Here is a 27,624-nt window from a genome sequence, read left to right on the forward strand (position 1 = left end):
CCTACCTGACATTGCTGTGGAGAGGCACATCCTTAAATTTGATCTTGTGTTCATGTGACATAAAGTCGGGGTAGCCAAGAATGGGTGAAAGAAGGGAGACGTTGCATGATGAGATCCATGTGCATAAGAACTGCATTTGAGGGATTTGTTTCTAGCTCATAGAAGTTTACAATTTCCATGTGATTAAGTACTACTTACCAAAATACACTCTCATCTGATTAATTCTTCTTCTATTGGCACTGAAGTCAGAGGATGAAGCTAACCTCAAAATAAAAACTGTTGCAGTCTATCTGACTTTTCCCCCACTATAAATCAAACCCAGGTCTTCACTCCAGTAATATCTCAGCATCCACCTGTAACGTCAAACGCACCTCATCAGATATATCTACATGCGATCTCTCATCAAAAGGGAATGAAGGGTTGTAACCATTCGTTTCCATAGGTGTTTATCCCAATCGATTTTGGGAACGTGGATTCCAATACGCAGTGGAATGACTTTTTCTTGAATGACCGATCATCTTCCTGACTCTGTGAACCAAGACTATCATCGCTACCGCCTCGCCACCACATGAATGGGTATGCATTGACTCCCCCATATCACAATGGGCGGCAATGTTCACCACCGATCCACCCAGCAATGGTCTAGTCCCTTCCAACCCTGCAGGAAACTGAACATCACTCTCGCTCCATATAACCATGAGCGGAAATAGCCTGTTTCCTACACATCTTCTTCGATCACTAGGCTTAACTGTGCTAGCTCTCCTCCAGCGTTAACCTCATATTCCAAGGTCACTTCAGCTAACCGATAAATGCTCAAAGAATTCGAGTCTGTGCACCCTCCACTCATTGCCCATGTTGCATCACTGGAAACTCAACCTTGTGAAATAGCAAGCCCGAAAAACAGGCTCGTGTAGTCAGCGGGTACCCTTCATTCACGTTAGGAGTAACGGGAGAGAAATCAATGCTGTCTTTCATTCTCGAAAAAAGATGGCGGTCAGTGGATGTGGACCACACATCCAAATGCCAATGCAATAATTGAGGACTCGGATTCAGTTAAGGTGTGGAAAGTCATCCAACCACCGAGTGCAATCTCAGATCCTCGGTCCGCGAAGCAGTATAAAGAATCCCTTTCATTTCCAAAGTATCATATCAACTACAGGAACAGTGAAAATAAATGACTGAGCAGCACAGCAAGGGTGCATCCCCAATGTACCTGTTTGATACTAGGTTTGTTGTCTGGTATGAAAAATTTGGTATTAGTAAGACAGATGACAAAGACAGGCTCATCACCTTACGGACTACAGGCATACTACAGGTCAGACTGGCCCTTGGGGGGCTGCCATCTAGTGTTTAGCAATCATAGTGATTCGTAGTCTTGATGGAAGCATGACCCTGACATGTGAATGTAAGCATGTAGTTACACCCCGACCAAGACGGAATGAAAAGGAAAGAGGATCAGAGATCTTGGTGGGAAAATGGTCTCATCGGGTGAGTATATTCACCCTCTGAAGTAGTAAATATAAGAGATATTGCATCATGCGAGAAGAACAAGAAAACGAAGGGTTGTGCACTTACCTCAAGGCCGGAAACTGCGGAGTTGTGACCCAACAAAGATACGAGTCCAGAGCGATCTCTGATATCGGTACGATCTCTACAGAGGTTAGAGGTCAATCGTGAGCAAAACTAGGGGCACGGGAAACACGCGGAAGTAATAATCTCAGTGAGAAATTACAGACGCAACAGAGCTTCGTGCATCCAGCCCAACGGGGCTGTCAAAATGCAAGGGGAATGTGCGGTTCATCAGAGGATGATGTGTGAGGAAGGAGACTAACGGTGTGACATTATAAAGTGAAAGAGGAACAATGGGACAGGTAAGAGGAGTATGTCCTGAAACTCTCGAGTGCAGGCAATGCACATCTAAAGGCATTGTTCACAACTCAGTCCACACCCAAGCTAATCGAACGTTGGGTTAGCTGGCAGTAGCTTTTGAAAAAGAGCATATGGAGCACACCTCAGTAGCATTTTACACCGTATCTATGTCCCGGCATGTCCCAGCAACGGTGAGACATGCCGCCAGATATGCCAAAGAAGTAGGTCTGAGTTTGTAGCAACCTGGTTAGCGCATATCTTCAGGCATGGAGTCATCCTGTGTGCCAACCCCCAAACAAAGACCAATTGTTGCCTACTCGCATGCACAGGACGAAGTATGCAACTTCTGAGAAAACAAGGTTCGATTAGGGCAACGTTTTCAGGGTTGGTAATTACGGGAACTTACGGTAACGGAGTCGTAACATTTCACATTCACTAGCATCTATTCCAGAGGCACTCCGAGTCGAAGGGTCTAACCCTGATCAGACCGTTTTCATCGAGGAAGGACTGGAAGCGAATACTAATACGGTCTAAGTAAAGGACAAATACTCAGCATGCCCGGGTACAGGTTATTCTCATGCTCTAGTGGACTGGTGGGGTATGCATTCGAGGAATGTAGGAGGAAGGAAGAAAGATAAGGCGTTGAAATTTTCAAACAAGAGCAATCAAATGAAACATGTGATTGGGGTGTTGCTTAATTTGGTAGTTCAGACCGGAAAGCTGGTATCTTCCTGGCAAGTCTCTTGCCTCATCTTCCATCAAGAGAAAGGTACACAATTTTTTATATTCACCCAGACAATCATAGCACATCCTATCAGTATACAGCAGACTAGGCCGGGCTTTTGGCGTTTCATGCATTATGATTAAGGTGGGGTCCGATGTTAGGACTCAAGTTCTCAGTTCTCTAGGGCAAGAAAGTGAGTGAGTTGTCTTCCTTATCGATCATCAAAGCCCCAATAGGTACCCACACCAACATAGCCAGGTACCAAGGTCCTGGGTTCTGCGGACAGATTCAGAGGCGTGCTCTGTTTCATGGGAAGCAGGGAAGAAAATAGCTGACGTACTTATGCATATGCTCGGAGACGATGCATGCAATCGATGATTGACGTGATAGGAAGGTGCGGATGCATATTTGTTTGTAACATACGCACTTCTGACATTCAAGAACGCGTTGAGATCCTCGTGCATCTTTGATGGGTTTTTCAAGTAGGGCCGGCAGTTTCGCGAAGAGAGCTGGTAGGAAAGGCCTTGGCGGGTATACTTGTTCAGTCGAAAAAAACTACTTATTGGGTATACGGGCCAATTTAGCTATAACTTCTTTTCCAATTGCTGCCACCTTATCATCGCTCAACATTTCCATCGTCCTTCTCATTTTTGGGCTATTGCATATATGGCCAGTTCAATTATCTCATATTGGAATTCCTCAGCCGGTATCACTTTGGGTATTCTTGATTTAAACACATTCTCTGTAAGGAATCACTACGAAGATAATCATACCAAGGCGAAATGCCGCAATGAATATTTGTAGGCAACTACGGATCCAGATAAGGATGATACATGCAAGGTAGGGTGGGTTAGCAACTCTCATCATTGACAAACCAGACGCCCCACGCAAGAGTGAAAATACCCTAAAACCTAAGCCTCAGCATCAATAAATCTAGCATATGAGGATCACTTACAAATTCACAACTATCCAGGTGATCGAAATGATGCCCATCATAATCTGCCAGAGTCATAAAGCACATCTCCCGCCAATTATCCCATGGTAGTTGGTAGTTTCCCATACGAGCCTCGATACACTTTGAAAACATCAGAATTATTTACATGTGCAAGCGCAATGGACGCACGCGGAATCCTTTGAATACACAACCCTGCGGACACCATCACGCATCATAAGCCAGGTCCCAAAATATGAGGCAAAGCAAACAAGGAGAGGATGCACTTTATCCCTGAAATCCTCCCACAGCGTCTTGCAACTTGTTTCATCTGAGTCGACTGCCCAATGGCCATAAACCCTGACAGTAGCTGCCTACATCCAGATCAGCCAACTGGGTGTCCTGGAGATGATAACGACCTCACCGATTTATCCACGTCAATAGTACAATATGCCGGTGTTTTGAACTCTATTCCATGAATGGTGATCTGCTTCTCCTCACACCACTGCCTCATGTTTCCATCAATTGGTACGCCGGCCAGCTCGGCAGCGTATTCTTGAGTGTTGTATCGGAGACATTGGCTTGATGGACTAAGATTGGTCCATACGAGGCCCTCGCGTATGAGTTGGTGTTTCTTCTTTTCGTAGAGGCCGTGGAGGAAGAGAGTGAGGACGATCGTACAGATAGTAAATATAACTATGGTCTGCAGGGTTCCCCTTCAGATTCATCAGATCTTATAGGATAAAGGAGCTCTGGGACACACCGAGAAGACGATGCTGATGCTGATTGATAGGCTCTGAGCCGGCCAGAATTCGGACATTATCCAGCATGGAAGGAGACAGCGACTCACGATGTGATCTTCTGTGGAGCGACGAAGTCAGTGAGGTTTCCTGTGAATGTGAATGAGACAATGAGATGAATGTGCCAGAAGATGAAAGAACAGTAACTGACTGTGATACAAAGGGCTAGTCTCGCTCACTCCATGTTCAACATCTTGAGTATGTGGAGGTGGAGGGGTAGAAAGGGAGCTTGAGGAGGTCGCATTTGAACTTTGCTGTGGTTGCAATGGCTTGACGCCGTCTGTCATGATGATGGATAGAGACAAAGAAGGATTTCGGACTTTCGGCCCGGGATAGTTGGTCGCGTACTAAATCGAGTCAAGTTGAAGTTGCCGGCCGCAGAGTGGACAGAAAATATGTATTGCCGTTGACTCAATACAAGAACGGTACGGGTGTTAAAGGAAGGCCAACAAGAGTGGAAACCGGAACTACCGCATCGTCCACTGAGTCGTTTTTAGCTGTCTTAAGCTTTTGGGTCTAGGATCATTGTCTATGCTCTTGCGAGATGTGCCCATTTCACGAAGGAAATTTTATACATTCGTCCAAGGCGTCCCTCGAGGAGTTAAAAAAGCACAACGGTTAGGCACCAGCGCGGAAAGCTTTGACAAGAAAGATATAATATATATTATGTTTCATTGTCTGAGCGTCTCCGCTCTTTCTGGTGTCGACGTGGGCGGGGGCTAGTGGTGGGCATTACAGAGGAGGCTTTTTCAGGTCGCGGTTTGGAGCGACTCCGAGGTCGGTTCAAGTTTGATATTCTCCACTAGGATTCATGATATAATGCTACATAAAGAGGCTGAGTGGTGACATTAATATCGAGAGAAAGCAGATGGATGGGCGTAGCCTCGATGACCGTGATCGCAAGCGGCAAAACGGGCTCATCCAAAAACGGGAGGCATGTGACCGTGACTGGTCGTGACTCCGATCCTTTTTCCTTCTCAGCGCTCATTCACCGCCCTCGACACCATCCACGGTCTCGTTTTCAGACCCTCGGCAATAGCAGAATTATTCCTTGTCACCTCCATCTTGCAGAATGCCATGGGGTACTCATTGAACCCACCCGAGTTGGTAGCACGGCCGCAGTCTGCGTCATTGACTGCTGAGAGTCGCTTTCTAGAGTTCTTTGATCTTTGTCCTCTATTCACTGTAAGAAAAATCTTTTGAATACTACAACGCGTAACTCGTGATCTTTAGCTGGGTTCTGAAAGTTGTTTCAATGCCTACTCATCGATTACGGTCCGGGCTTCATTGATCACTTCTTCATGAGCACCTCTATGAAACATCTCGGCTTACATTCCCTTGTTCTATTACTGGAAAACTGGATTAATTGGCTATCTCCTCTGATACAGCTCAGCCATACGTGTCTTGATTTTCCGCCGAGCCGATTGCTGAATCTATGATCCAGAAAGTCTTCCAATGAACTACTGCGCGTTTCGATGACAAAGAGGGCCTTGTTAACGTCTGATGTCCACGGCATGCACGTATTGACAAAAATCTTCTATTGTGAGTCATGTGCTCCCGTTGTGCTTCACAATCTGAAGTTACCGTGCGGTATTTAATTGCTGTGATGCCTTTCCATCAATAAAGATTGTCATATGATGACAAGGAGCCGGATTCATTTGGTCATTGCCTAACTTTCCTTCTGCGGCGAGTGAGGTCCTGGTTCAGAGCGGCTTCGTGCATCTACCGGCCCGTTTCTGACAGAAGCTCTTTCTAATCTGAACAGGATGCGCACTCAGAACCGAAATGTTGTAGGATTTACGTCTTTGATAAGGTGACTCACCTATTTTCCCAGGAACAAGGCAGCACGGTGGATGAACCTCTTCCACATTTATTACTACGCTGTAAGCAGGGTACCACAGCATCGAATAATCTGGGCATCGATACCGATACTCGGATACTGAATCAGCGGTGGACTAAACGCGACCACAAAGAAATTTCTCGCACTACAAAGAGGACACAAGCGCTGTAACATTCCAGGGTCCCCGCCCTCGCCGATACCCCGCCCGGTGATTGCCACGATAATTCTTAGATGCTGATCTTCCTGCGTAGGATATGTCTCGATCCTCTAGGCAGATGCTTGCTGTACCACCGATCTTGTTCTCTGACCCGGAAGCTGATGGTGCGCTACTGAATCTCCGTTATACTCGGCAACCGTCGTCAATGCTATGGCGACAGCATCTTTACTGTGTTTTTTCTGTATACTCCATCATTCTTTGAACTGTATACTGGAGCCGGTAGCGCTGGTTGTATCAAGGTTAGTCGAAAAGCACGAGTATCTTTTTGTCATGTCCACTAGCTCACAGATTCTAACGTCAGCCGGTACCTCCTCCCATCACCGACTATCAATCTGTCATTGGCCGCTAAAGTGTGCACATGACAAGATGGATTGCCTATATGCCAAGAACCAGTGATTCCGGAAGAGGGTGATAATGACTCGTACCGCTGCATCCTGCGCAATCAGGTCTCGAGGTACATAATCTTGCCATTCAGCTACCTTTTCGCGATTGTGACGTCGCGTTCCTTCTTCCAGGTTCGCTCTCTTTGACTTATGAGTCCTTCATGAATCGTGTGTTTTCCGTAGTGTATCTCCGAAATGAGGAAGGTCGCCGCACTTCGCCTTCGACCCCATTGGGTTACCGATTTAGACGGTGCCTATTAACTATTCTCCCATAATACTCCCTCAACCGCTGGCGCCCCATCACCATCCTGGAAATAAACTTGTGAATCTAGGTCATGCCCTACGGATGCCATAGACCTTTATCGCGTTCCTCACGGTACTGAAAAGCCACGCCTTCATTTGCTTGTTGGCTCGTCCTCTTGTTCACTCGTCTGAGATTTACGGTCTTGTGCACAACGACCTGGACACCCGTAAACTTCCTATAGTTCACCTTGGACCTGTTTCATCTTATGCCTCGACTTCACAGAGACCTCATCAAGAACTCTTCAATGCGGTTCATGTGCCAGTCTCTCACTCCTTCCCGTACTAGGCCACGATTAAATTGTTTTTCCTATCATCCCCAAAAGGCTTCCACTTTCTGGGCAGTCATAGTGACGCTTCAGCCAGCGGAGGTACTATTTTTGTTTGGGGCTATTCCGGACTAATTATCTCTGCCAGGAACGAGGGAACGAATCAAGCTACGCGTGTCTACCAGTATCCTAACAGATGTTCATACTTCTAAACTCTAGCCGACTAGCCCATCAGATAGTAGGCTAAAACAATTGTATCGACGTGCCTAAAGTAAGTGGTCTCTAAGGTTTGGGAAGATGGCTACTACCAGTAATACACGCATAGAGTATCTAGTATGAGGCAGGACTTTTCATTCCCGTCACACGTCCTATGCATGTACATGGTACATACGGCATGGATCCTATAGAATTCGCTATTGAACTAAGTATTCCGATGTGCTCCCTCTGGGAGTCGAGATGCGCCACGGCCCTTCGACCAATGTATGTCTAAGCGATGTGAGAAGAGCAACGAGGTCCGTACTAGTTACGCTTTGTCGATTTGGTCATTCTCGGCACCATCCACTATCCGGCCCTGCATTCCAGGTGGTTCTTACATGCCCGCACGATTGGACATACATCGGATGGGTTCTCTCATTCAAAGTTTCTAACTTTCTGCATCCGTGTACAATGCATACTTCATAAGATGCGAGGGTAACATCTGATGAGAGCATAGTCCGGATACTGAATAACGAACTCCGAGTGACAGAGGTCTCTGACCATAACAATTATGAGACTCTCGGGTTTGACTGTACCAAAATTCTTCGCACCTCAAATCTGCATATCCGTCGAATAAGTTGTGTGCGACCGTAGCTCCCCAAATGTCCTTGGACCGATCCCGCTTCAGTTTGTTCTGAATCTCTCGAGTCTCAGGCTTCCCTTCGGAACCGTCATATATGTATAAAATGAATGTATGGATTATATACGCCACTTTAATTGCACGAAGTATTGAACTATCTATACCTTAGGCGCCTGTCATTAGTGCTTGTGAGAGTATGCACGCAAATCATCGGTTGTGGCTAACTCGGACCAGTTCTGGGTGGTTGTTCTGTGCACTCCAAGTCCGAATTTCCCAGATCATTTGGGGTCCGTTACATACATGATACACCATTTCCCATAATCCCGGAACTGAGACAACAATGGTTTGAAGGTATTTAAACCAGCGCATTGCGTAGACTCAGATTTGCAGCCATCCATTGCCCTATCGTAATTCTACCAACCAACCAACCTACCTGCTAGCCTGTTTTGCCTATGAACGCGTTTCCAGTGTGTCCTCTTTGCGTTCTTCACGGTGTATTCTACACACATTTTTCATTTCCACTATTTAGAGTGGTTCACGCGTCTTCTTCTACGGCTCGAGGGGACAACTCATTAGAGGTGTCGTCGAGTCCACCAGCTCCATGCTCGGCGTGAGTTCCGTTCTCTCGAGCAGTACATCATTTAACCGGGGTCTTATCCGCTATAGGGTACTCAAATGGTTCTCATCAAGTGCGATAATGGGAGGACCATCACTCTACCGTTAGTAGCTCTCTTTCTCTTGAGTCTTTCGTTGCAATGACCTTCTAATGTCTCGTGACCATAGATCTGCAAGCGTTTTTCATGGGTAGTTGCAGGAAGTGAAGACAAGAAGACCCGCTGGGATCATGTCGTGTAAAAATATAACCACAATCAAAAGTGCTGTTCTCGATTTTGTACCTATCTACACGGACACCGATATCACCGCATTTAAGTGTGAGACTGCTCATTGTGAAGGACAGTTCCGGGACTGGCTTACGGACCAACATTTGTCGTGGTAACAGTGTACGAACTACACGAAAATATGAGACTGCCTGATTTTAGTTTCAAATAGCCATCTATCTAATACACGCACCCAAGTGTTTCGGCCAGCATGGTTTCAGGTACCTTGAGAAGATGTATAATTAGATTTCCCGGCTCGGATTTCTACGTCTCTGTGTTCGCGTTGCCACCAAGCAGCTACAAGTATCTGCCGATGGGGGTCCAATCAGATTGTGCAGGCAACGTCCTGTGGAAGGGTCTGACCCATGTCCGACTACAGCGCCACTCATACAGAGTTAGTTTGGATGATACAGCAGGATATCGACCCAAGTGTTCCTCCATGAATATAACGCTCAAAGCGGCCTATCATCTAGTAAATGGTCAGTGAAAAACAAAAAAGTCGATCATGCCTAATATTAGCAGGTTGAGAAACGTGCCAAGTATAGTTATTCTGATAAGTGATATTCGCCGTCTTTCATTACAGCAGAACTGATGATACATGTCCTTCTTCATGAAACGGAGGTGTCGGGAACTGTCCGGCGGCATTCGGAGACACCCTTCTAGCGCGAAACCATTCAGTACGGATAAAGTTAGATATCCGCATCGAAAGCCTCATACTGCGATGCGCTGGAAGCTATATCTTCAACATATTCGCAAGCGATTCAGATGCATGCAATGTTATTAAGCCATATTCGTAGTGAACAACAGCACCCATAATTGTCCAAGCCGATTTATACCGCTAACGCTCAGTCCACAAGGTGAATAGACAGTGCTTAAATACCTGGCGCAGTGGAAAACAGCTTAATCGTTGGCTAGAGCTTGGATTACATAACATGATTCCAAGATAGCTCTGCCAGAGCGTATATATACTGAAGAAACTAAATTTGGTGACGAGAATACGGAGGAGATCCTTATCCTTACTTGCGTAAATCCGACATGCAGTACAGTCGCCTGCAAATGCGTAATTTGTCGTCATTTCGAGCGAGTTCTTCATGCGTATGGTGCTACATCGGAGCAACTTGATTCTTCGTCGAGAATGAACGGCATCGTACTGACATTGTCAAGGCAAGAATACGCCAATTTTACCGGGAGCTTCTGGTCTGGAGGCATAGAATTGAGGAGCCCAACAATCATTGATGAAAAACCAGGGAGAAGAAGGAAAGTCATCACCATATTACACGACATTGTCCACTGTAGAGACGGCCGTGGCGTACAGTACAAATAACTAGCTAGGGAATTTGTATACTGTACTACCCAGCACACCCACAGACGACGAGCTCACCGTGTTTCAGGCTGTAGAGCGCAAGAAGTGTGAGAGATTCGAGACACAGGCTAAGCATCCAAAGGGATGCCACTTCGGTTCTCCGAGTCGACAAGAGAACTGTCAAAGAGGTAAATGGGGTAGATCCGAAAATCTGTAGATTTCCCAAATGAACTTGGCTACCAAATGAATTGTCGGTCCGGTGAAGATCGGCTTCTTGAGAATCCTGTGCGGGTTTCCAGGGGTGATGTGTGAGAGAGGGAGGTTCGGAAATAGCCGGATCAGGTGGACGAAGGCCTTAGACCGTGCCACAACGACCGCGTTGTTACCCACACACACCAGCAATGCATGCTCAGGTGTCTCGACATCATTTAGGTAAAAGCAACACAAAGAGTACTAGTTATTAAATGGTTGTACCGAATTTGATTTGCGGCCACGAACACGACCAATCAGTTATCACACGTGACTGACGCGTGTCCTAACTGACACGCGTCGCGCGACGCGTTCCCAACCCCTTGATGCCAAGTTCCTCCATAGTTCCAGCACACTCTTGCAGCCACAAGTATGTCCCTCGCTCACTTGGAAGGTCCTATATGGCTGCATAAGGAAGGAAGAGCTCTGTGCATACCGATGACCAGTTCAGTAGTACTTAGTTGTGCTGGAAAGGCTAGGGGAAGGCCCCTCAATTGCTTACCTTCAGTCTGCATCTGGTATTTACATTACGATTCAACCCCATAAAACGTGATAGTTCGAAAATCAGAGCATGTGGCCGTGATGAGTTGCGATTATAAATTTGAGTTTTCAAATCCCAACCTGCTCCTGTCAGCACAGAAAATGGAACACCCAGTCGAAGGCCAAGAAGGTCCACGGAGTATATAAAGGATATAGATGGATGATTTTCTCCAATCATTACTCTTCTCTTTCATAAATCCATTAATTACGCATGTGGGCAATTGTAAGCCGTCAAGACATGGCCATCCTGGTTTATTATCGTTGTCTGTTGAAAGTCTGCACCAATTAAATCATGAGTTATTCTTCTCATTTCGAAGGATAGAATACTCACTCACCTATTGTTGGTATTTCCTTGGGTAGATCGATAGAAAACACGATAGACGTCATACACGGAGTAACGTCAACACATTGATATTAGCGTCTACTAGTAACCAAAGGAAGGCTACCGGTAATGGTACACCCTAAAACAGCCATCAATAAGTCGAATTTCTCCCATTATTTCTCTATTTCATTCACGGATTGGCCGGTTCCGAGTGCCAGTTAAGATCAGTTCTTGAAATGCGAGCATTCCTGGTTTTCAAGGCTCGGTAGCATGCCGTTTAGAGAAATGGTACGTCTTGTTTCTTGATTACCAGGCCACCCCTGACTTGATGAATCGTTATCCATGATTTAGGCTCGTCACTCGGTACCACAGAAGTAATAGCGGACGGGAATTAGCTTGTACTGGTTAGGAGGGAGCAGAAAAGCGCTCGAGATCGAAATAAAACGATTGTAATGAAAGCTTGATATGTAGATTTGAAGCTACGAGCATCCACAAATCTGTATGTAGTAGTTATGGCAATAAAATCTGGTTTCCTGCATCGAGAGGACAAAGAGTCCGAACTCTTTTGCACGTATTCAGAAATAAACTGGAACTCACTTTCAAATCCACTCCGAATTTTGTGCCAAATTTTGATATACGCAAGGGACCTCCCTTCAAAATCGGTATACAATCATCGAATCCTATTAGATTATCTCTATTAAATGATGTACACATCGAGAATTGGTTGAATACTCACGAGAAGAAGAAACCATCGAGCTACACCCAATTCCTCAAACGATCAAGAGTCACCGGTATACGAGGCCGAGTAGAAGATCTCGAGTTCGAATTGATGTATCTAAATGGACATCATTGGTAGAGCCCATTGCCCTTGATCATGTTTCTCCGGGACTCTAGACTGAGAACGAATATAATCACGTTAGAAAGTAAGGAAACCACAAATATGAATTTAGAACCGTTCGCTTATCCAAATATCCACAACATCGGCTAATGATTGACAGGTAGCACCCTGAATTTGCAGCCTGCCGAATTCCAGAGGTTTGCTGAACATTCGAGAGGTCGTCACATTGCGTACGAGTGAGAGAATGGCTTGACGAGTGAGGGAAGAGATGGTTGATTCGGAGGGATGTACCTGGACCACGTAAGACTCCAGTTCCGGACCGCTCTGTGACGCGTCCTTATCTTGCACTACCACTATCACCATCGCCTCCTACCCCAATCCTGTACTACCTTGCTTTCCTTTCTTCCGTGTTTCAAACGGCTGGATTTGTGTTACGTATGAACGAGCATCTACTTCTTTTTCTGATCGTGATCCCGCTAAATCCACTAGACACCTGTATCCTGCCATTGAAGCGGCGTGTAATGTGCTAACTTTGACTGTTCATATCCTCGTTCGTGTCCGAAAGTTCTGTCTTCCTTTCCTTACGGTTGCTTTCAGGATTCTCCGTTACTTTGAGTTGTCATAGCAGTGATACGGCCTGTTCGAGTTCCTACCTCCTCAAGACTGGGTATGACGTCGGTTTTAGTGGATGCTGAAGGTTCTTTATGGAGAGCGTGCCTCGTGCCACGATGCTGTGGCGTCAGCCCTTAATTTTGATTCCCGTTCGACTCGTCTTCCGCTCTTCTTGGAATGGGACGTGGATGGTTTGTCATCCTCTCTCCTGATAATCTTAGACTGGTACTGATTACTCTTCAACTCTTATGAATACTGCTACTCGTCGCTGTCGGTGATCTTTGCACCGATTCTCACCAACACAACGAACTGGCATGAAACGTATACACACCGATGCCACAGAAACAGCACCATCATTCTTCGGCATATCTATAGGTTCGACATCCAGAAAATCTGAAGAACAGGGATAACGATACTCGTCTAAGTTGAGCATATATCAAATATCTGGTTATTCCAATTTTGAGGTACCTCTGTTGTGGGAATGCGAAGAGCGTAAGGGAACTACAATGGAACGAGTATACCATAAGGCCAAGAATGTCGATGGGCTCAACGGGTGTTGCGGAAGGTGGTGGAATTCGGAATGGTGCACAACGCAGTTCTGGAATTTACGGGTTGTCTTGTGTAGGAGGAGGGATCGGATACATATGACGGATTACAACTGGTTCGTGTTTTGAATTTTGTGGGAAATAGCGCAAAGCTTTTCGCTCGTTCCCGAGTGTGGATTTCCTTTTAGAGGTTGATATTGATGACCCTGCACAGACTCGTGAATTACGCTATGAGTGATATTGAGTCGTTCCTGCTCAGGTAACTGATGGATTATCTATAGTTGACTTGTTTTATTCTACATGAGGTCCGTTTCCATGCACTGAAGCGCACTGCCAATCACATTCACTGGGTTCAGAGAAAACACGGCATCGATAATTCAATAACATGTTCAAAGCTACCGACTTTGGCTTGGTTGTAATGTATTTACGGTTTGGACAATCAGAACCCGCATCCGATTACTGTGGAGATGACAGTCTTCCTCCGCCTTGTATGATAATACCAACGTTCAAAAATGAATGAGAAGAACCTTCAAAGTTTTTTTTTTTTTACCAACGATCAGTGGATAGTGGATGTTGCGAAATTGGGTACGTTCGAGTATTCCTGTCACCATATTGGAATTACTCAGACGTCCGTGTAGTTATTCTCATACCCGTCAGGTTTGATATTCTATTTCTGTCAGGAAATTTTGAATATAAAAGCAGAGGCGAAATCTGCTCTGAATCCTATCTCCCCATCCCTTCCCACCCATCTTCCTCGTCTCTGTTTTCCACTTACTCACTCATCGTCTGCCGGCCCGGCGGGATATTGGCATGTCCAAGTCCCGTGCTCAGTGATGCGTTCGTTGTTTCGTGACTTTTGTCACGCTGCCAGCATTTACTCGTACCACCACGTTTGGAAGGTATGTCCTTTCCTGACCATCTTCACCTGCCGTTCATTTACCCTTATGTTTGGTTGCTTTATTCTTTGCTATGAGACCCGTTCCTTACGAGTAACAAAGGTAAAGTGCACCGAAAATTTAAGTCAATGAGCCTGGCTAATGATGGCTTTGTAGGCTCTTTTTAGTCTGTGGTAGCTACACCGTGTTCAAAAGTCGAGGTCTGTTTAACTGATGCTCCACAGACGTCGACTCTAGCTCAAGAAGGAGAGTCGAGCATCTATAATGGCAATTTTCTTATTAATGCTATCGCATTGATAACTAAGCTCAAGAAGGAGAGTCGGGCATCCATAACGGCAGTTTTTTTATTGCCTCCTTGCATTCGTCAAGCTACGATCTTGGCACGTTCATTAATGCTATCGCATTGATAAATATTAACATGTAGTGATAGCCTGAACATGCCTTCCTTCCCCTGGACCCTAGACCGCGTACGACGATGACGAGACGGCTTAGAGGGTGTTTACGAAGGCGAGTCATACTATCTTTCCTTTATGGAATCCTCTTTTGAAACGACGAACGCAGGATATCGTGCCACTCCTTTTCAAGGATTTCTCCTTGTAGTGTGGAGGTGTACGGGTGTGGAGTGGTGTCAGATGGGATTACCCTGTGGGTCTGGAGACGAGGATACAGATTGTATTTTCCGGGTACGTCCCCAATGCTTCCTGGAGCTTGAGGCGATCCTCATTTTGGTTATAGGGTGGACGACTATGCCAAAGATCTATATCGAGGAACCGGTCAACGTACCCGTCACGTATCGAGGGATCCTCATACCGTTGTGAGTACTACATCAGTATTTCCCGGCCCCGTCAATGCTAACCCTGTTCGAGCTAGTTCAACGTCCCTCCCTCAATCCGAACGTGCGCCATGGAGAGCAATACGAACCGTTGCTTGTTTGCTGGACCCCTACCCCGAAAGTCGACCGAGGTAACATGGATTGTACTCCTATATTTCGTGTACATGGTGAGTCCTTTCTGTCTGTATTAGTCAATGCTCTGTGCTTAGTCTACTAACTTGCAGGCCTTCCCTATTCCCCGCCGGAACTCGAACACAACACACATCCGCAGCTCCCTCCATGCAAACATCGGGGATGTCCTTTAAGAGGGAGATTATACAGCTGATGGGGGCCTCGGTGTGGGGATGGCGACGAAGATGAGGATATGACGCCATGGAGGATCCGCGGTGGCGGACGGTGTTAGGGAAGGCGTTTGGGATGATGTCATGGGGGGGGGGAGTGTGGGTATGATGGTGACGCTGAGGAGAGGACGATGGGGATTCTTTTGCGGGGTGGAAAGGATAAGCGGGGATGAAGGTAGTCATCATGTAATAGTACCAGTCAAGTCTATGTGCCCAATCCAGACTCTCCTGTTATCTTTAACACGTTCCATATGCTTCGCGTCTCCCCAGGGGTATGCCAAGCCCGAGCCTGCAATAAAGAAGCTTCTTCTCGATCAAAGAAGCCATTTTTATGTCTCACTGTGATTCCCACCCTCGCTTCTTTTCCCTTTCCGCGATGGAAAACATCACCTACGATGCGTGTTCGTCCTCCATTTCTCCTCTCCTCTCTCCAAGCTAAGGTGATGTGATGTATAGCAGGAAAGGAAGGGTGGGGGACGGAGAGGGTTATGTATAGACCGCATAATACGACGTATGTTGTGCTTGGAGGTGAGTTCTCGCATTTGGGTTTTGGTATAGTCGATCTGATGGTGGTGCAGTTGTGTTTCTGTGGTTTGGATGGTTTGGGTTCAACGGCGGGAGTGCGCTTAGTGCTAACCTCCGAGCTGCACATGCCTGTATCGTGACGAACTTGGCTGCGAGCGTAGGTGGCCTCACTTGGATGCTGTGGGACTACCGCCTTGAGCGAAAATAGTCTGTCATTGGGTTCTGCTCTGGTGCTATCACCGGTTTAGTCGCTATCACACCCGCTTGTGGGTTCGTTGGAGCGCGTAAGTCAACCCTTCCCCCTCTCCCACTTGGCACTTACACCCCACACCTAGCCGCGGCCGTCCTCTTCGGCGTCCTCGCCGGTATATGCTGCAACTTTGCCACCCAACTCAAGTACACATTCAGGTACGATGACACCCTCGGTATCTGGGCGTCCCATGGGATCGAAGGCGTACTTGGGAACCTCTTCACCGGGCATCCTTTGATGGGATCGCGGTGATACCTGGGGGTTGGATAGACAGGAATTACGTCCAGTTGGGGTACCAGCTTGCGGATAGTGTTACGGGTGTGCCGTATACGTTCGTGATGACTAGTCTTATATTGTGGGTTATGCATTGGATCCCGGGGTAGGGGAGGAGGAGGAGGAGGAGGTGAGGGGATTGGATGAGTGGGATATGGGAGAGCTTGCTTATGATTATGCTGGGTTTGAGAGGGGGTGTGATACTGATGGTGGGAGTGGGAGTTTGGGGGAGAAGGGGGTTGAGGTGCGTGCGGTGCCGGCATAGTAGTGTGGGGTTTCGAGTATAGTTATTCCTTCCGTTTGGACTTTAGATTTCCTTATAGAATATTGCATCGTAGAATATGAATGCAGCTCCAATATTAATTATTAACCTTGCACGTAACTTGCGCAACTGAGGAACCATAATCAAGCTTTAGCTTTACGAACTCAACAGAAAAGAATCCTACCCATCCTCCTCACTATCATACCCAATACCCGCTCCCAAATCACCTTCCCCAACATCCTTGGCGCCATATTCTCATCTCCCCCCATCAGCTGTATTATGTCTCTCCTCCCCGGAAGATGTGGAGCTGTGGAAGTCGCACATCTCGAATTCGATCTTGTGAAGTTCGTAGGGTAGTAAACGTGGAAGTGGTATCCAAGAACGTGTGAGACAGGGAGGGAGGCATACATCAATATCGACGTGCATCAGAACTGCGTCTGGGCCTTTGAAAACGACCGACCGCAATGCGAGGTCAATTATTCCTTGTCGTGCAGTTCTCATCCATGCGCTCATCTCTTGCTCCCCCAAATCCATTCTTCTAAGGAACGCCCATATCTCTTCGTGCACATCGAAAAGAGTTGCACACACACACGAGCCATCCACCAGTCAGAGGTTATTACGAGGTGAGCGGAAGCGATGACCTTGAAATAAACGTTGTTCCCCCATAAGTCGCACCAGCTCTTTGCTCCTTCGCCAAGTAGTATGTCTTTCGTATATCTCAACGTCTGCCTGTATCAAACTAATCTGCACAGTAACGCCGAACGGACCCCATGAAATATCTCTACGTGAAATTTCCCTTGGAAAAGGAAGGGGAACGAAGGTTGTAATTGTTCGTTTCTGCAGGTGTTTATCCCATCGCTTTGGGGAACGTGGCCTTGGACTGTATTCGATGCGCAGGGAAACGGTATGGGAATGGCTAGAGTGGTTGGGTTCATCCCATTCCTGTTTTCACTGAACAGGCTGGATGTCTGGATTCTCATCGCATACTTGTGAGTACATCCTTCGGGTTCTACTTCTAACGTGATATTGATGAACTTCTCTTGTCCGGCTGTGTGGAAAGTTAGCTGAAAGCCGAGTCTTGGCGAGAAGTTGGGTGCTTAATGTGATTTATACGGTGCCAATATTTCAAGGAGAGACCTTGTGAATATCACCAATGCATCCTGTGTCTTTATGATTGATGTTCTTCCCGTCCATCCTAGTTCAGGTTCTTGATTTATAGAAAGCCGCATTGATTCGAGAAAGCACAAAAGAATCTTGCCTATCCACAACCCACGACCGCCTCACGACCTCCTCCTTCAGCATAGTCAACCACCGACACCATTTTGTCGTCATCCTCCTCCTCCTCCTTTCCTAGCCCGGTAGATATTCGTCTCTGATATCACCATGGAAGATATTTGCTATCAAATTCGGTATCGGTGTCGGCATATAGGTAGGAAGGAGTCATGATCCTCCCTCGCGGGAAATGATGATGTGGTAGTTGAGATGAACACCCGAGCTGAGAGGAAGGAATGAGAAGGAGATGCACATTGATATCGACGCCGGACGCGTTGTTATTAAAGAACGGAAAGAGGTCCTTGTACATGAGAACTGCATTTGAACCAGGCCGGCGGTTTCACAAAGAGAACTAGTAGGAAAGGTCTTGGCGGACACTACTCATTGGGTACAGGAAAGACTCACCAAGTACACGAAATACGGGGTACCATCCACGTTACCTCTGTCGATTCTCGGGATATGGTTCCGGGGATCAAACAGCAGTTTGTCTTGCGCTGTAAGACGCGTTTTTGGCTGGAATATGAGAAATCAGACGCGGAGATGAGTTCACATCAGCATCGTACAGGTCGGCGTTCGTCTGGAATATTTTAGTACAGCTTTGGGAAGGACCTCCGGGAACTTTCTCGCCCTGTGAATATGGACCTTTTAGTACATCGATGATCGAGGTGATGGAGCGGGTAATGAGGTCAATTAGAAATGTGTTCCACCGGATAAAGGTATCGCGTTGAAGTTTGGAGGACTCCGAGCATGGAATATGTGAGGGTCTTTTAATGTGTTTCATGGAAAGGATATGATGTTGGTGTTGGTGTTGGTACCGGCACAAGGTCCCAATAAGGAACGGCCGGGTCCACAGCCCAAACATGGCAAGCCATGCGCTGTGGTCTTTGACGAAGGTTACGGCCCGATGGACAGATTGAAAGTTCGCAGGATCACATGCTCGTTCATTCTGTGACGTTGACAGACGTTCGTCGTTGACTCATGCTACTTATTTTGATTTTACCAATCTTCGTGTGATTACGCATCGACTGGTAGGCTCCCGCTGACAGGATGGCAGTTGTTCATTGGCGACTGTTTGTACTTGGAATGAAGACTGTTTGTCTCCGGTCATTAAAACCTCGGTTATCCCATCGATAAGAGGAACGCGGACGTCTCATCCGTTCGAGGCACAGGTCATTACAGTAAGTACTCAATGGGCCTCGAGATTTGGGGAAATACAAATGGCTAGCTAGGGAGAAATCGCCGGCCCCCAGGCTCCAGACGCATGCTAGATTTATTTTTCAGGAAGCTGACTAGCAGCGGTCGTTCGCAAAGCTGACAATCAGCACATACGGAGGAATCGAGCGCTATCCCTCCGTCGATTTCTTTGTACTTATAAGTCTTCGGTATTCTCATGATATGAAGGTGGCTAATGTTAATAGTTCCGGAACAGAGAGATCCTTGAGGTACAGTATCCCTTTTAGCCGTTTCCCTTATCCTTGCAGTTTGTTCTCATGAGTCTTGAGCGTGATATTATCAGCAGCACGCATATCCGCATTAGCTCTAAATGACTGGTAGGTTTTCTTGAGCATATCTGTCCTTGTACATGAATTAACTCATTCACGATCGTACCAGATTGACAACTGCAATTGAAGTTCTGCGGGTATCCGCTCTGCATACACATTGTACTAGGTTTAACTACTCCTTTCTGAGACCTGATCATTCACCTGACATTCCTTCCGAGGATAGCGCTAAAATTAGTGCATTCTCCCGTTGAAGTCGCATTGAGGATTTCAAAGCTCCTAAAAGTGCGGCACTAACATCCGTCATGAGAAGAATTACTAGTCAAGACATTCTTCAGAGCTCGCTTGACTGGAAGTGCGTACAACTGAACGATTTCTTCGTTCTCCAACCGACCTCAGCCATGCCTTGGCGGAGAAGGCGAAAGTACGGGTATTATTTTTGACATACGGAACTTGACATTGATATTTATGGAACAGACGCCCGGTTTCTAACCGGCATTTTCTTTGACACCTTGACTGGTTATGTATCTAAATTCATTCTAGTCAAGGAACGCCTCTTTCTGAAGAAATTACCGAGTTCATTTTCGCATGTACCTCATTGTCACGATGATTTCATAGAACGGCCTCCAAACGATATTTAAGAAAGAGGGGAACTGCATCGATCGTCAGTCAAGTATACTCTCGACTTCATAGTATGCTCACTTCTTTCATTGCCCTCGCCCTTGCCCTCTCTACCTTCGCCAGTCCTTACAAGAGAGATGCTGGTCTTAGCGTCTCCTTGTCTGGACCAGCGTCCGATGTCACCAGTATCGATGATCTCAAGTTCACGGCGACTGTAGCCAACACTGGCTCAGAGTCGGTGAAGATCTTGAAGTACGGGACGATTTTTGATGACATGCTTCCAACCCAATCTTTCACTGTCACCAAGGATGGAGAAACCGTCGACTTCACTGGGATCAAGGTGGCTTTCCACCATATACTGTCTCCTATGCCCCCGATTCACATATTTCCTGCAGATTTCGGTTTCTTTGAAGGACACTAATGACTCTACCTTTGCGGTCATTCCTCCTGGACAATCGGTTACTGCGGAGCATGATGGTAAGTAGTACATTTCCTATCTATCGATTTTTGCTAATCCTATATTCTCGCTACAAAGTATCGGCGCTGTTTGACTTTGCTTCGGCTGGCCCAGGAACATTCACGTTCACGCCTGTGACAGTCCTTCTCTATCACTAGTCCAGAAGCTAGAGTCACCGATGCGGCGAGCCTTGATCATGTTTCGGTATCGTCTAGCTCTGTTGATGTGAACGTCTCTGGCGACTTGGCGAAGAGGGATCTTTTTCCTGTCCCTGAATACGCGCGCAGTTGATGTCTGCACCAACAGTAACACAGCGTTCTGGATCGATGAAGGGTCGGTCTATGTGCTCCTCATTTCTGGCCTTCACTTCTCTCACACATGCTTCAGCTATACAGAGGCGAAAGCATTAGCTTCTGCAGCGTCCTCTTATATTGCAGCGAACGGTACTAATTCTCTCTATAATTCTTACTTCGGCACTACGCCGACAGACACGGTTCGCGCGGTATTTGATAGAATCGCAAACGAATCATCTAACACAAGGACGTATGCCATTTCCATCTATCTTCTTTTTCAACCTCTCAAATTTCTGCAGAATGGACTGCACGGATCCACTCCTTCTTTGTTCTCAGCAAGGTCTTGTTGCCTATACTGCCCAACCCAGTACGAATGTACGTATTTCCATCATGGGCATGTAACTGACAGGATCTGACCGACCGTTCGTTGGTGCCAGATTTTCTTTTGCAATCTCTTTTTCACCTTGGATGGCAGTGCGGCTATTTGTTCCGGTTCAGTCGATGATACGGTTACTGCTGACGGGGTTACTCTCCATGAGGTACGAGCTATTCTTGATGTACATTGATCGACAAGTTTAGGGTTTCTGTTATTTAGTTCACTCATGCTACTTCCCATACCATCGATGTCGCCTATGGCTGCGCTAACGACCGGGCGCTTCTTCCTGCTGAACAAGCTGTCAATGCTGATAGTTACGAAGTATGTTGTCTGCGATCTATGTGAAATTCATACTGACATTATCCCTAGTGCTTCGCGAATGAGGTTTACAAGGCCAATCAGTGCAGTTAGAAACAGAGTCGCCTATTGATGTGGGATTTCGACAAATTGAGGTTCGGAATTTCGTTAAATAGTGATGTTGTTTATATGTGATTGACTCGTTTATATCAATACATGTTTGTGTCTTCCTCTGAAATGTTACCTAAGTATGTCTTGGTTGACGGCAAGCTGAATCACTCTGGAGACAGGTAGACTTTTCCCGTGCATCTGGCATTACCCACATTCGAAAACGGTTGTTATAGGAATAATGCCCTTTCTCCGACCGCGATCTGGGATTATGGCTTCCATCTTGTTTGCACAGTTGAATCAGACTGGTTTCATGATTAACGGAATAGAAGGGCCAATACAGCACGTAGCCAACACGGTTGCATCCATGAGATTCGACGAAGAGTATTATAGTAACATGAGATTTCTCTCCATCCATGGCGCTAATCAAGCGCCTCGTTCTTGATGCACATCCACCCCGTCTGCCAAGCTGTTACGCAAGATCAGTAACGGCGGCCCGTCAGAGACCTATATATATTCGTCCTTTCCTCCTTCCAAATCATAGAAAGTCCGGGCCTCTGCAAGGTCAGTTGAAAAAGGTTTCCTGGAGCGGCCATCTTACTCAGACAAATTATCTTCGTTTAGAGACGTAATTGTGGATCAGAACCATAACTACCACCGCCAGCAATCTCTCCCTCTGTCACAAATGGGCACGGCCGCGTACCCGCGTCAACTTATCCGTATCACAGTCGCAATAACGCCCCCAGAACTGCTCTCTATCCCCTCTTACGAGGGAGCTTATACACACCCGCCTTCGCAGAACCACCGTTCCAATACTTCTGCGTATCCGGCACACATTTCCTACCCTCAGCATGGTTCTCTCTGGAATTCGACTGGTGGTAACGACCAAGCTTCCCACCGTTCGTCCATCACCAATCCACCTCGTAACGGGTACGGTTTTAGCAACACTCTGGTTCCTTACAATCTCACCGCTGTAGCAAGAAATCGTCCTACGGCCTCCACCCGTCGACCTCATAACGAACCCAATAATGCACCTCGGAACGAGCTTAGCAATACTTTAGTTCCTGACAATTCCACTGCCGGAGCGGCGAATCGCGCTGCCTCCGAAACAAGGAACCCTACTCGTGTTCCGCATAACCAAACTCATGGCCAGTCCGTTCCTTACACTGTCCCACCACAGCCATCTTCTTCGAATGTTACTAGGCCTACACACCAAACACGTCACCGCAGGAATCGCGTGTCTTCCAACGCGAGCTCCTTTTCCTCGTCTAGCTCTGACTCGTCTACCCGAGTCCGTACGCGGCCTTCACCACCACCAGCATTAGATACGACGATTATGCTTGACATGACCGAACGATACGTACCTTTCTATGCATGAACTATAAACTTAACAGTGAATGAATTCCGTTTCCTCACCCGTGTCACCATGTTCCCTCCCACATTTCCGGTTGTTCTCTTCACTCTATAAGACCGAAGCCTCTAAATCTTCAATGCTGGGGACCGCAAACACAGAACAACCCTAAAAGTCTAATCATATCTAAGTTCTCTGAAAGCTTCTGCGTCAAAAGTTCAGCGAGGTTATAGATACGGAAGTACAGAGTGAACAGAAAAGATGTAGTTGGTCCTACCAGCCTAGCTTCCGCCACATAGCACGATACTCTGGGAACCTCGAACAAAACAACCTCACCCGACGCTCGGTCCCATCCCGGAATTCCTGATCAAACCGTTCCAGGGCAAACTGTTTCCAATACGTCGAATTTTTCTTTTCCTGAATACTCATTCCCTCCACGACGATCTTCAACATCTATCCTATATCTCCCACATCCGCATTATGCTTGCTCCGAAGACGCAGTTGCGTCGACTCCATATTATCCCTCCACCCCTTCAGTTTGTGCAACAACAGAATCGACATGGGGACGACGGGTAATCCCTGCTTATCGACGATAGCCTCTGAAAATATCATCGGGAGCTGTAACACCCCCCGTTTGAGGATGTCAACTTTGGTTTTCTCCAGTTTCCCATCCACGTTGTGGTCGTGGTACCAAAGGACCCTCCAGGTAGCTCCGGATGTCTTAGCGTCTGTGAGATAAAATCGGTCCGGATTCTTAGTGACCAAGAGTTCCTTCAAGCACTCTGGTTTGCAGGTATGTGATGACATCAGGATGTCGAGGTCCTATATACGCCTTTGTCAGAATCCGCCATGACGAGACATAAGTACCCACATTTAGACGGTCATTTCCGTACAGATAGCACGCTGTACTCCCGAGGATCGCAAATGTGCATCCTTCCTTTTTAAAGATACGAGTGACTTCCCTCGCCGCGCGGAATACGACTGCCCGAGGGCCTCACGTTGGAATCACCGGAGTCGCAAGTAAAGCACTTGCTCGTGTCGCTGACTGGGAACTGGCGTCCTGTTCATCGCCTGACCAATCGGTAATCACAGCAAAACCTAGAAAAACTTGGTGTTCGTCCATAGGAGTGGCTGTAATAAAGAGGCCAAGAGATGGTGAGTGTGACCGTTAGAAGGAAAAGAAAGGAGACCCCGAGTCTATTTCGGCACCGCGCTGATCTTTGAATTTCAAATAATCTACGTATTCTTTCGGGCGTACATAGGCAAATGGATACGCACATCCCAATTCCCCAGCGTCAATTGCACAAAGAAACAAAATGTGTCGGTACAAGTATTCCTCCTCTCTAAGAGGCGACTAAGTAATTAATTTATTTCACAGCAGGGAATACAACAACTGCAACGGGCATACATACATAGGCCATCGCCCTAGTGCGTGAGGTGAAGCATCCGACGATGACATCGTATTCTGCTTCCAGACGCAACCCAATGGATGCTCATACAATTCGCCCCACTCATTGACCGTGGCGTGGTTGAACTGGTAACTCAACTTTCTGGAAACGCGAGCCTGAAAAACAGGCTCGTGTGGTTGACGGGTGCCTCTCATTCATGTTAGGAGTACCGGGAGAGAAATTAACATCGACTTTCACTCTAGGGAAAAGGAAGCGGCCAGTAGATGCGGACCACAGTATCCAATGCTGATGCAATACTTGAAGGCTTGATTCGGTTAAGGTATGGAAAATCGGCCAATAACCGACTGTGATCGCAAGTCTTGACCACGGCATCGTTCCACGAAGTAGCAAGATGACATTTCTTTCCTAAAGAAAACACTGATACCAATCGTATCGAATAGTACAATCGAATAGTCGGCCAAACCGTAAAGGCACAGCTCCAGCATCCAAAACGAAATGAACTCGGAATAGAAGACGGCTTCCGTATGTCGGAGGGAAGGATCTAGAAAGTAATAGCAAATTCATCACTTCGTGGACGACGGGAATCCTGAAAGCTAGACTGGCGCTTGGTATTGATGGAAGTACGACCCTGCAACGCGAGTGTCAGCACAGATTACACCACGACTGAGACAAAAGAGAATCAGAGATCTTGGTGGAAAAATAGTCTCATCGGGCTGCGTAGCCCTCTGAAGTAGCAAATATAGAAGATATTGCATCATGCGAGAAGAACAGGAAAGTGAAGTGTTGTGCGCTTACCTCAAAAAGGTAACCACCGGAAACTGCGGAGCTGCGAACCAACAAAGATACAAGTCCTCTCTATAGAGGTGAGAGGTCTAAGAATAACATCGTGAGCGAAACCGGGAGCACGGGAAACAGGCGGGAGTAATAATCTCAGTGAGAGAAATACGGACGCAACAGAGCTTCGCGCATTCCAGCCCAACGGGGCCGTCAAAATGCAAGGGGAATGTGCGGTTCATCAGAGGATGATGTGTGAGGAAAGGGGACTCACGATGTGGCGTTATAAAGCGAAAGAGGAACAATGTGAATGCAGGCCATGCCGGGTAAGAGCGGCATGTCGTGAAACTCTCAAGGACGTGCAACGCGCTTCACAAGGCGACATCCATGAGTCAGCCTACGCCCTAGCTAACTGAATGTTGGGTTAACTGGCTGTAGTTTTCGAAACGAGCCTGTATAGCGCACCTGCGTAGCATTTCATAGTAGCATCCATGCCCGGCGTTCTTGGTAGGTTGGAGCTGGGAGCTTCCTATTGACGCGACATATAACGGGGAAGACGAAGCACGCCGAAACTTGGAGCAACCTGGTCATCAATCAGCAGGTACGTATCTTCAGGTGGAGTAGCAACGTACTTTAACCTGCGCGCGGGACCTTCTGACAAGAATTGACCGTCACCTGTTCTAGGGCGACATAGTGCAGTGTTGGCGAACGGGCATATATGCTGAAGCAAGGTTCGATAAGGGCAAGGCTTTCTGGGTTGGCGATTACAGGAGCTCACCATGTTCTCCTTTGAAGGGAATCACAACAGGCTGCCATAGATGAACGCTTCCCAGCCGACATCGGAGTCGAAGGAGTTTTGGCCGCACGCGAACATCAGGCCATGTTCGTCGAGGATGAACAATGCTGCAAGCACCAAACGAGTCTAAGTCAAAGACTTATACTCAGCATGCCTTGGGTAGATGTCAGTCCCGCATTAGAGCGGACTGGCGGAGGTCCCCCTTAGAGGAAGAAGGAAAAAAGACAAAGCGTCGAAATTTTCAAACAAGAGCAATCAAACGAGACATGTGACCGACGCGTCATTGAATCTCGGACCGTATCTTCCGAATCTAACCTTATCATCGAATTTTTGTATTGACCTACAACCCTATCACACAGGTTATAAGTATAGAGTAGTCAGGGCCGTGGTCTTGGTTTAAAAATTTCATGCATCATGTTTAGGGTGAGGTCCGATGTTAGGACTCGCTCCAAGGCAAGAAAGTGAGTGAGCCATCTCTTCCCTGTCATGCCTCGCTGTGATTGATCATCAAAGCTCCTAAGTAGGTATCCACGCCAACCTAGCCATGTTCGAAGGCCCTGGGTTCGGTGGACGGAGGCGTGCTCGGTTTTAAACAGTCATCTAATACACGCACTTAAGTGTTTCGGCCAGCATGTTTCCAGGTGCCTTTAGAAGATGTATAATTAGTCTTCCCGGCTGGGACTTCTACGTCTCTGGGTCCGCGTTGCCACCAAGCAGCTACAAGTATCGGCCGATGCTAGTCCAATCAGATTGTGCGGGCAACATCCCGTGGAAAAGTCTATCCCATGTCTGACTACTGCGACACTCACACAGAGTTAGTTTGGATGATGCAGGATATCTACCCAAGTGTTCCTCAATGAATGTAAGGTTCAAAGTAGCCCTGTCATCTAGTAAATGGCCAACAAAAAAAAAACCGATCATACCTAATATTAGCAGGATGAGAAACGTGCCAGGTATAGTTACTCTCCAAAGTGATATCTGCCGTAGTTGCTTACGGCAGATCTGATGATACACGACCTTCTTCATGAAAAGGAGATAGTGGAAATTGTCCGGTGGCATTCGGAGACACCGTTTTAGCGTGAAACCAGTCAGTACAGATAAAAATAGGATGTCCACATTGAAAGCCTCAGGCTGCGATCTACCGGAAGATGTATCTCATCTTCGCCAGCGATTCAGCTGCACGCAAAGCTATTAGGACCATATACGTAATGCACAACGGCATCCATAACCGTGCAAGCTGATTTTTACCTGCTAACGCTTAGCCAACAGGGTGTGTAGATAATACTTAAATACCTGGCGCAGTAGAAAACAGCTTAATCGTTCGGATAGTCTTCCATCATATGACCCCAAGACTAGCTCGGGCCAGACTAAGAGAGTAAATATGCTGAAGAAACAAAATTTGGTGACGAGAATACGGAGGATTATCATTAGCCTTAGGTGCATAAATCCGAGATGCAGTACAGTTGTCCTGCAGATGCGCGTAATTCCGTCCTCGTTTCGAGCGAGTCCTGTCGGTGCAGAAAATGGAACACCCAGT

General features: G+C 46.9%; 6 protein-coding genes across 6 annotated transcripts; 3 read left to right on the forward strand and 3 right to left on the reverse strand.

Moving 5' to 3' along the window:
* Positions 1-3,148: 3,148 nt before the first annotated feature.
* EV420DRAFT_1485650 (uncharacterized protein) lies at positions 3,149-4,611 on the reverse strand (the record flags this gene model as incomplete). The annotated part of the gene is made up of 9 exons (XM_060470267.1): positions 3,149-3,248; positions 3,469-3,497; positions 3,549-3,668; positions 3,717-3,740; positions 3,812-3,898; positions 3,949-4,227; positions 4,288-4,306; positions 4,375-4,414; positions 4,476-4,611. 9 exons carry the CDS (start codon positions 4,609-4,611, stop codon positions 3,149-3,151), a joined length of 834 nt encoding a protein of 277 aa, XP_060323993.1.
* A 10,177-nt stretch (positions 4,612-14,788) lies between these two features.
* On the forward strand, positions 14,789-17,191 carry EV420DRAFT_1485651 (ammonium transporter AmtB-like domain-containing protein; the record flags this gene model as incomplete). The annotated part of the gene is made up of 12 exons (XM_060470268.1): positions 14,789-14,818; positions 14,952-15,034; positions 15,087-15,165; positions 15,218-15,350; positions 15,562-15,699; positions 15,984-16,052; positions 16,103-16,206; positions 16,258-16,333; positions 16,385-16,457; positions 16,502-16,617; positions 16,683-16,816; positions 17,006-17,191. 12 exons carry the CDS (start codon positions 14,789-14,791, stop codon positions 17,189-17,191), a joined length of 1,221 nt encoding a protein of 406 aa, XP_060323994.1.
* Positions 17,192-18,057: 866 nt separating this feature from the next.
* On the reverse strand, positions 18,058-18,999 carry EV420DRAFT_1580193 (uncharacterized protein). The gene is made up of 3 exons (XM_060474608.1): positions 18,670-18,999; positions 18,512-18,619; positions 18,058-18,458 (listed from the first exon to the last, which is right to left on the reverse strand). The coding sequence occupies exons 1-3, from the start codon at positions 18,966-18,968 to the stop codon at positions 18,275-18,277; spliced, it is 591 nt and encodes a 196-aa protein (XP_060323995.1). The 5' UTR covers positions 18,969-18,999; the 3' UTR covers positions 18,058-18,274.
* A 1,300-nt stretch (positions 19,000-20,299) lies between these two features.
* Positions 20,300-21,763, forward strand: EV420DRAFT_1485653 (Metalloprotease; the record flags this gene model as incomplete). The annotated part of the gene is made up of 8 exons (XM_060470269.1): positions 20,300-20,566; positions 20,622-20,703; positions 20,762-20,840; positions 21,071-21,226; positions 21,276-21,351; positions 21,414-21,515; positions 21,572-21,673; positions 21,722-21,763. The coding sequence occupies 8 exons, from the start codon at positions 20,300-20,302 to the stop codon at positions 21,761-21,763; spliced, it is 906 nt and encodes a 301-aa protein (XP_060323996.1).
* Positions 21,764-22,442: 679 nt separating this feature from the next.
* Positions 22,443-23,135, forward strand: EV420DRAFT_1650099 (uncharacterized protein; the record flags this gene model as incomplete). The annotated part of the gene is made up of 1 exon (XM_060478411.1): positions 22,443-23,135. The coding sequence occupies one exon, from the start codon at positions 22,443-22,445 to the stop codon at positions 23,133-23,135; it is 693 nt and encodes a 230-aa protein (XP_060323997.1).
* Positions 23,136-23,561: 426 nt separating this feature from the next.
* On the reverse strand, positions 23,562-25,630 carry EV420DRAFT_1485654 (uncharacterized protein; the record flags this gene model as incomplete). The annotated part of the gene is given in 9 exon segments (XM_060470270.1): positions 23,562-23,930; positions 23,980-24,089; positions 24,387-24,451; positions 24,521-24,672; positions 24,789-24,922; positions 24,942-25,058; positions 25,085-25,145; positions 25,313-25,343; positions 25,566-25,630. The coding sequence occupies 9 exon segments, from the start codon at positions 25,628-25,630 to the stop codon at positions 23,562-23,564; spliced, it is 1,104 nt and encodes a 367-aa protein (XP_060323998.1).
* Positions 25,631-27,624: the final 1,994 nt, after the last annotated feature.

The sequence above is a fragment of the Desarmillaria tabescens genome, assembly GCF_030435595.1.
Source record: "Desarmillaria tabescens strain CCBAS 213 chromosome Unknown EV420scaffold_70, whole genome shotgun sequence".
In the NCBI taxonomy this organism is placed as follows: Eukaryota; Fungi; Basidiomycota; class Agaricomycetes; order Agaricales; family Physalacriaceae; genus Desarmillaria; species Desarmillaria tabescens.

Excerpts from the sequence above, each read along its gene's own strand:
- EV420DRAFT_1580193 (XM_060474608.1), bottom strand. The coding sequence starts at position 18,968 with ATGTTTGGGCTGTGGACCCGGCCGTTCCTTATTGGGACCTTGTGCCGG. Across the intron at positions 18,620-18,669 it reads TTCCAGACGAACGCCGACCT|CCAAAAACGCGTCTTACAGC; the intron begins GTACGATGCTGA and ends CTCATATTCCAG. Across the intron at positions 18,459-18,511 it reads CCCCGTATTTCGTGTACTTG|TTCTCTTTGTGAAACCGCCG; the intron begins GTGAGTCTTTCC and ends CTTTCCTACTAG.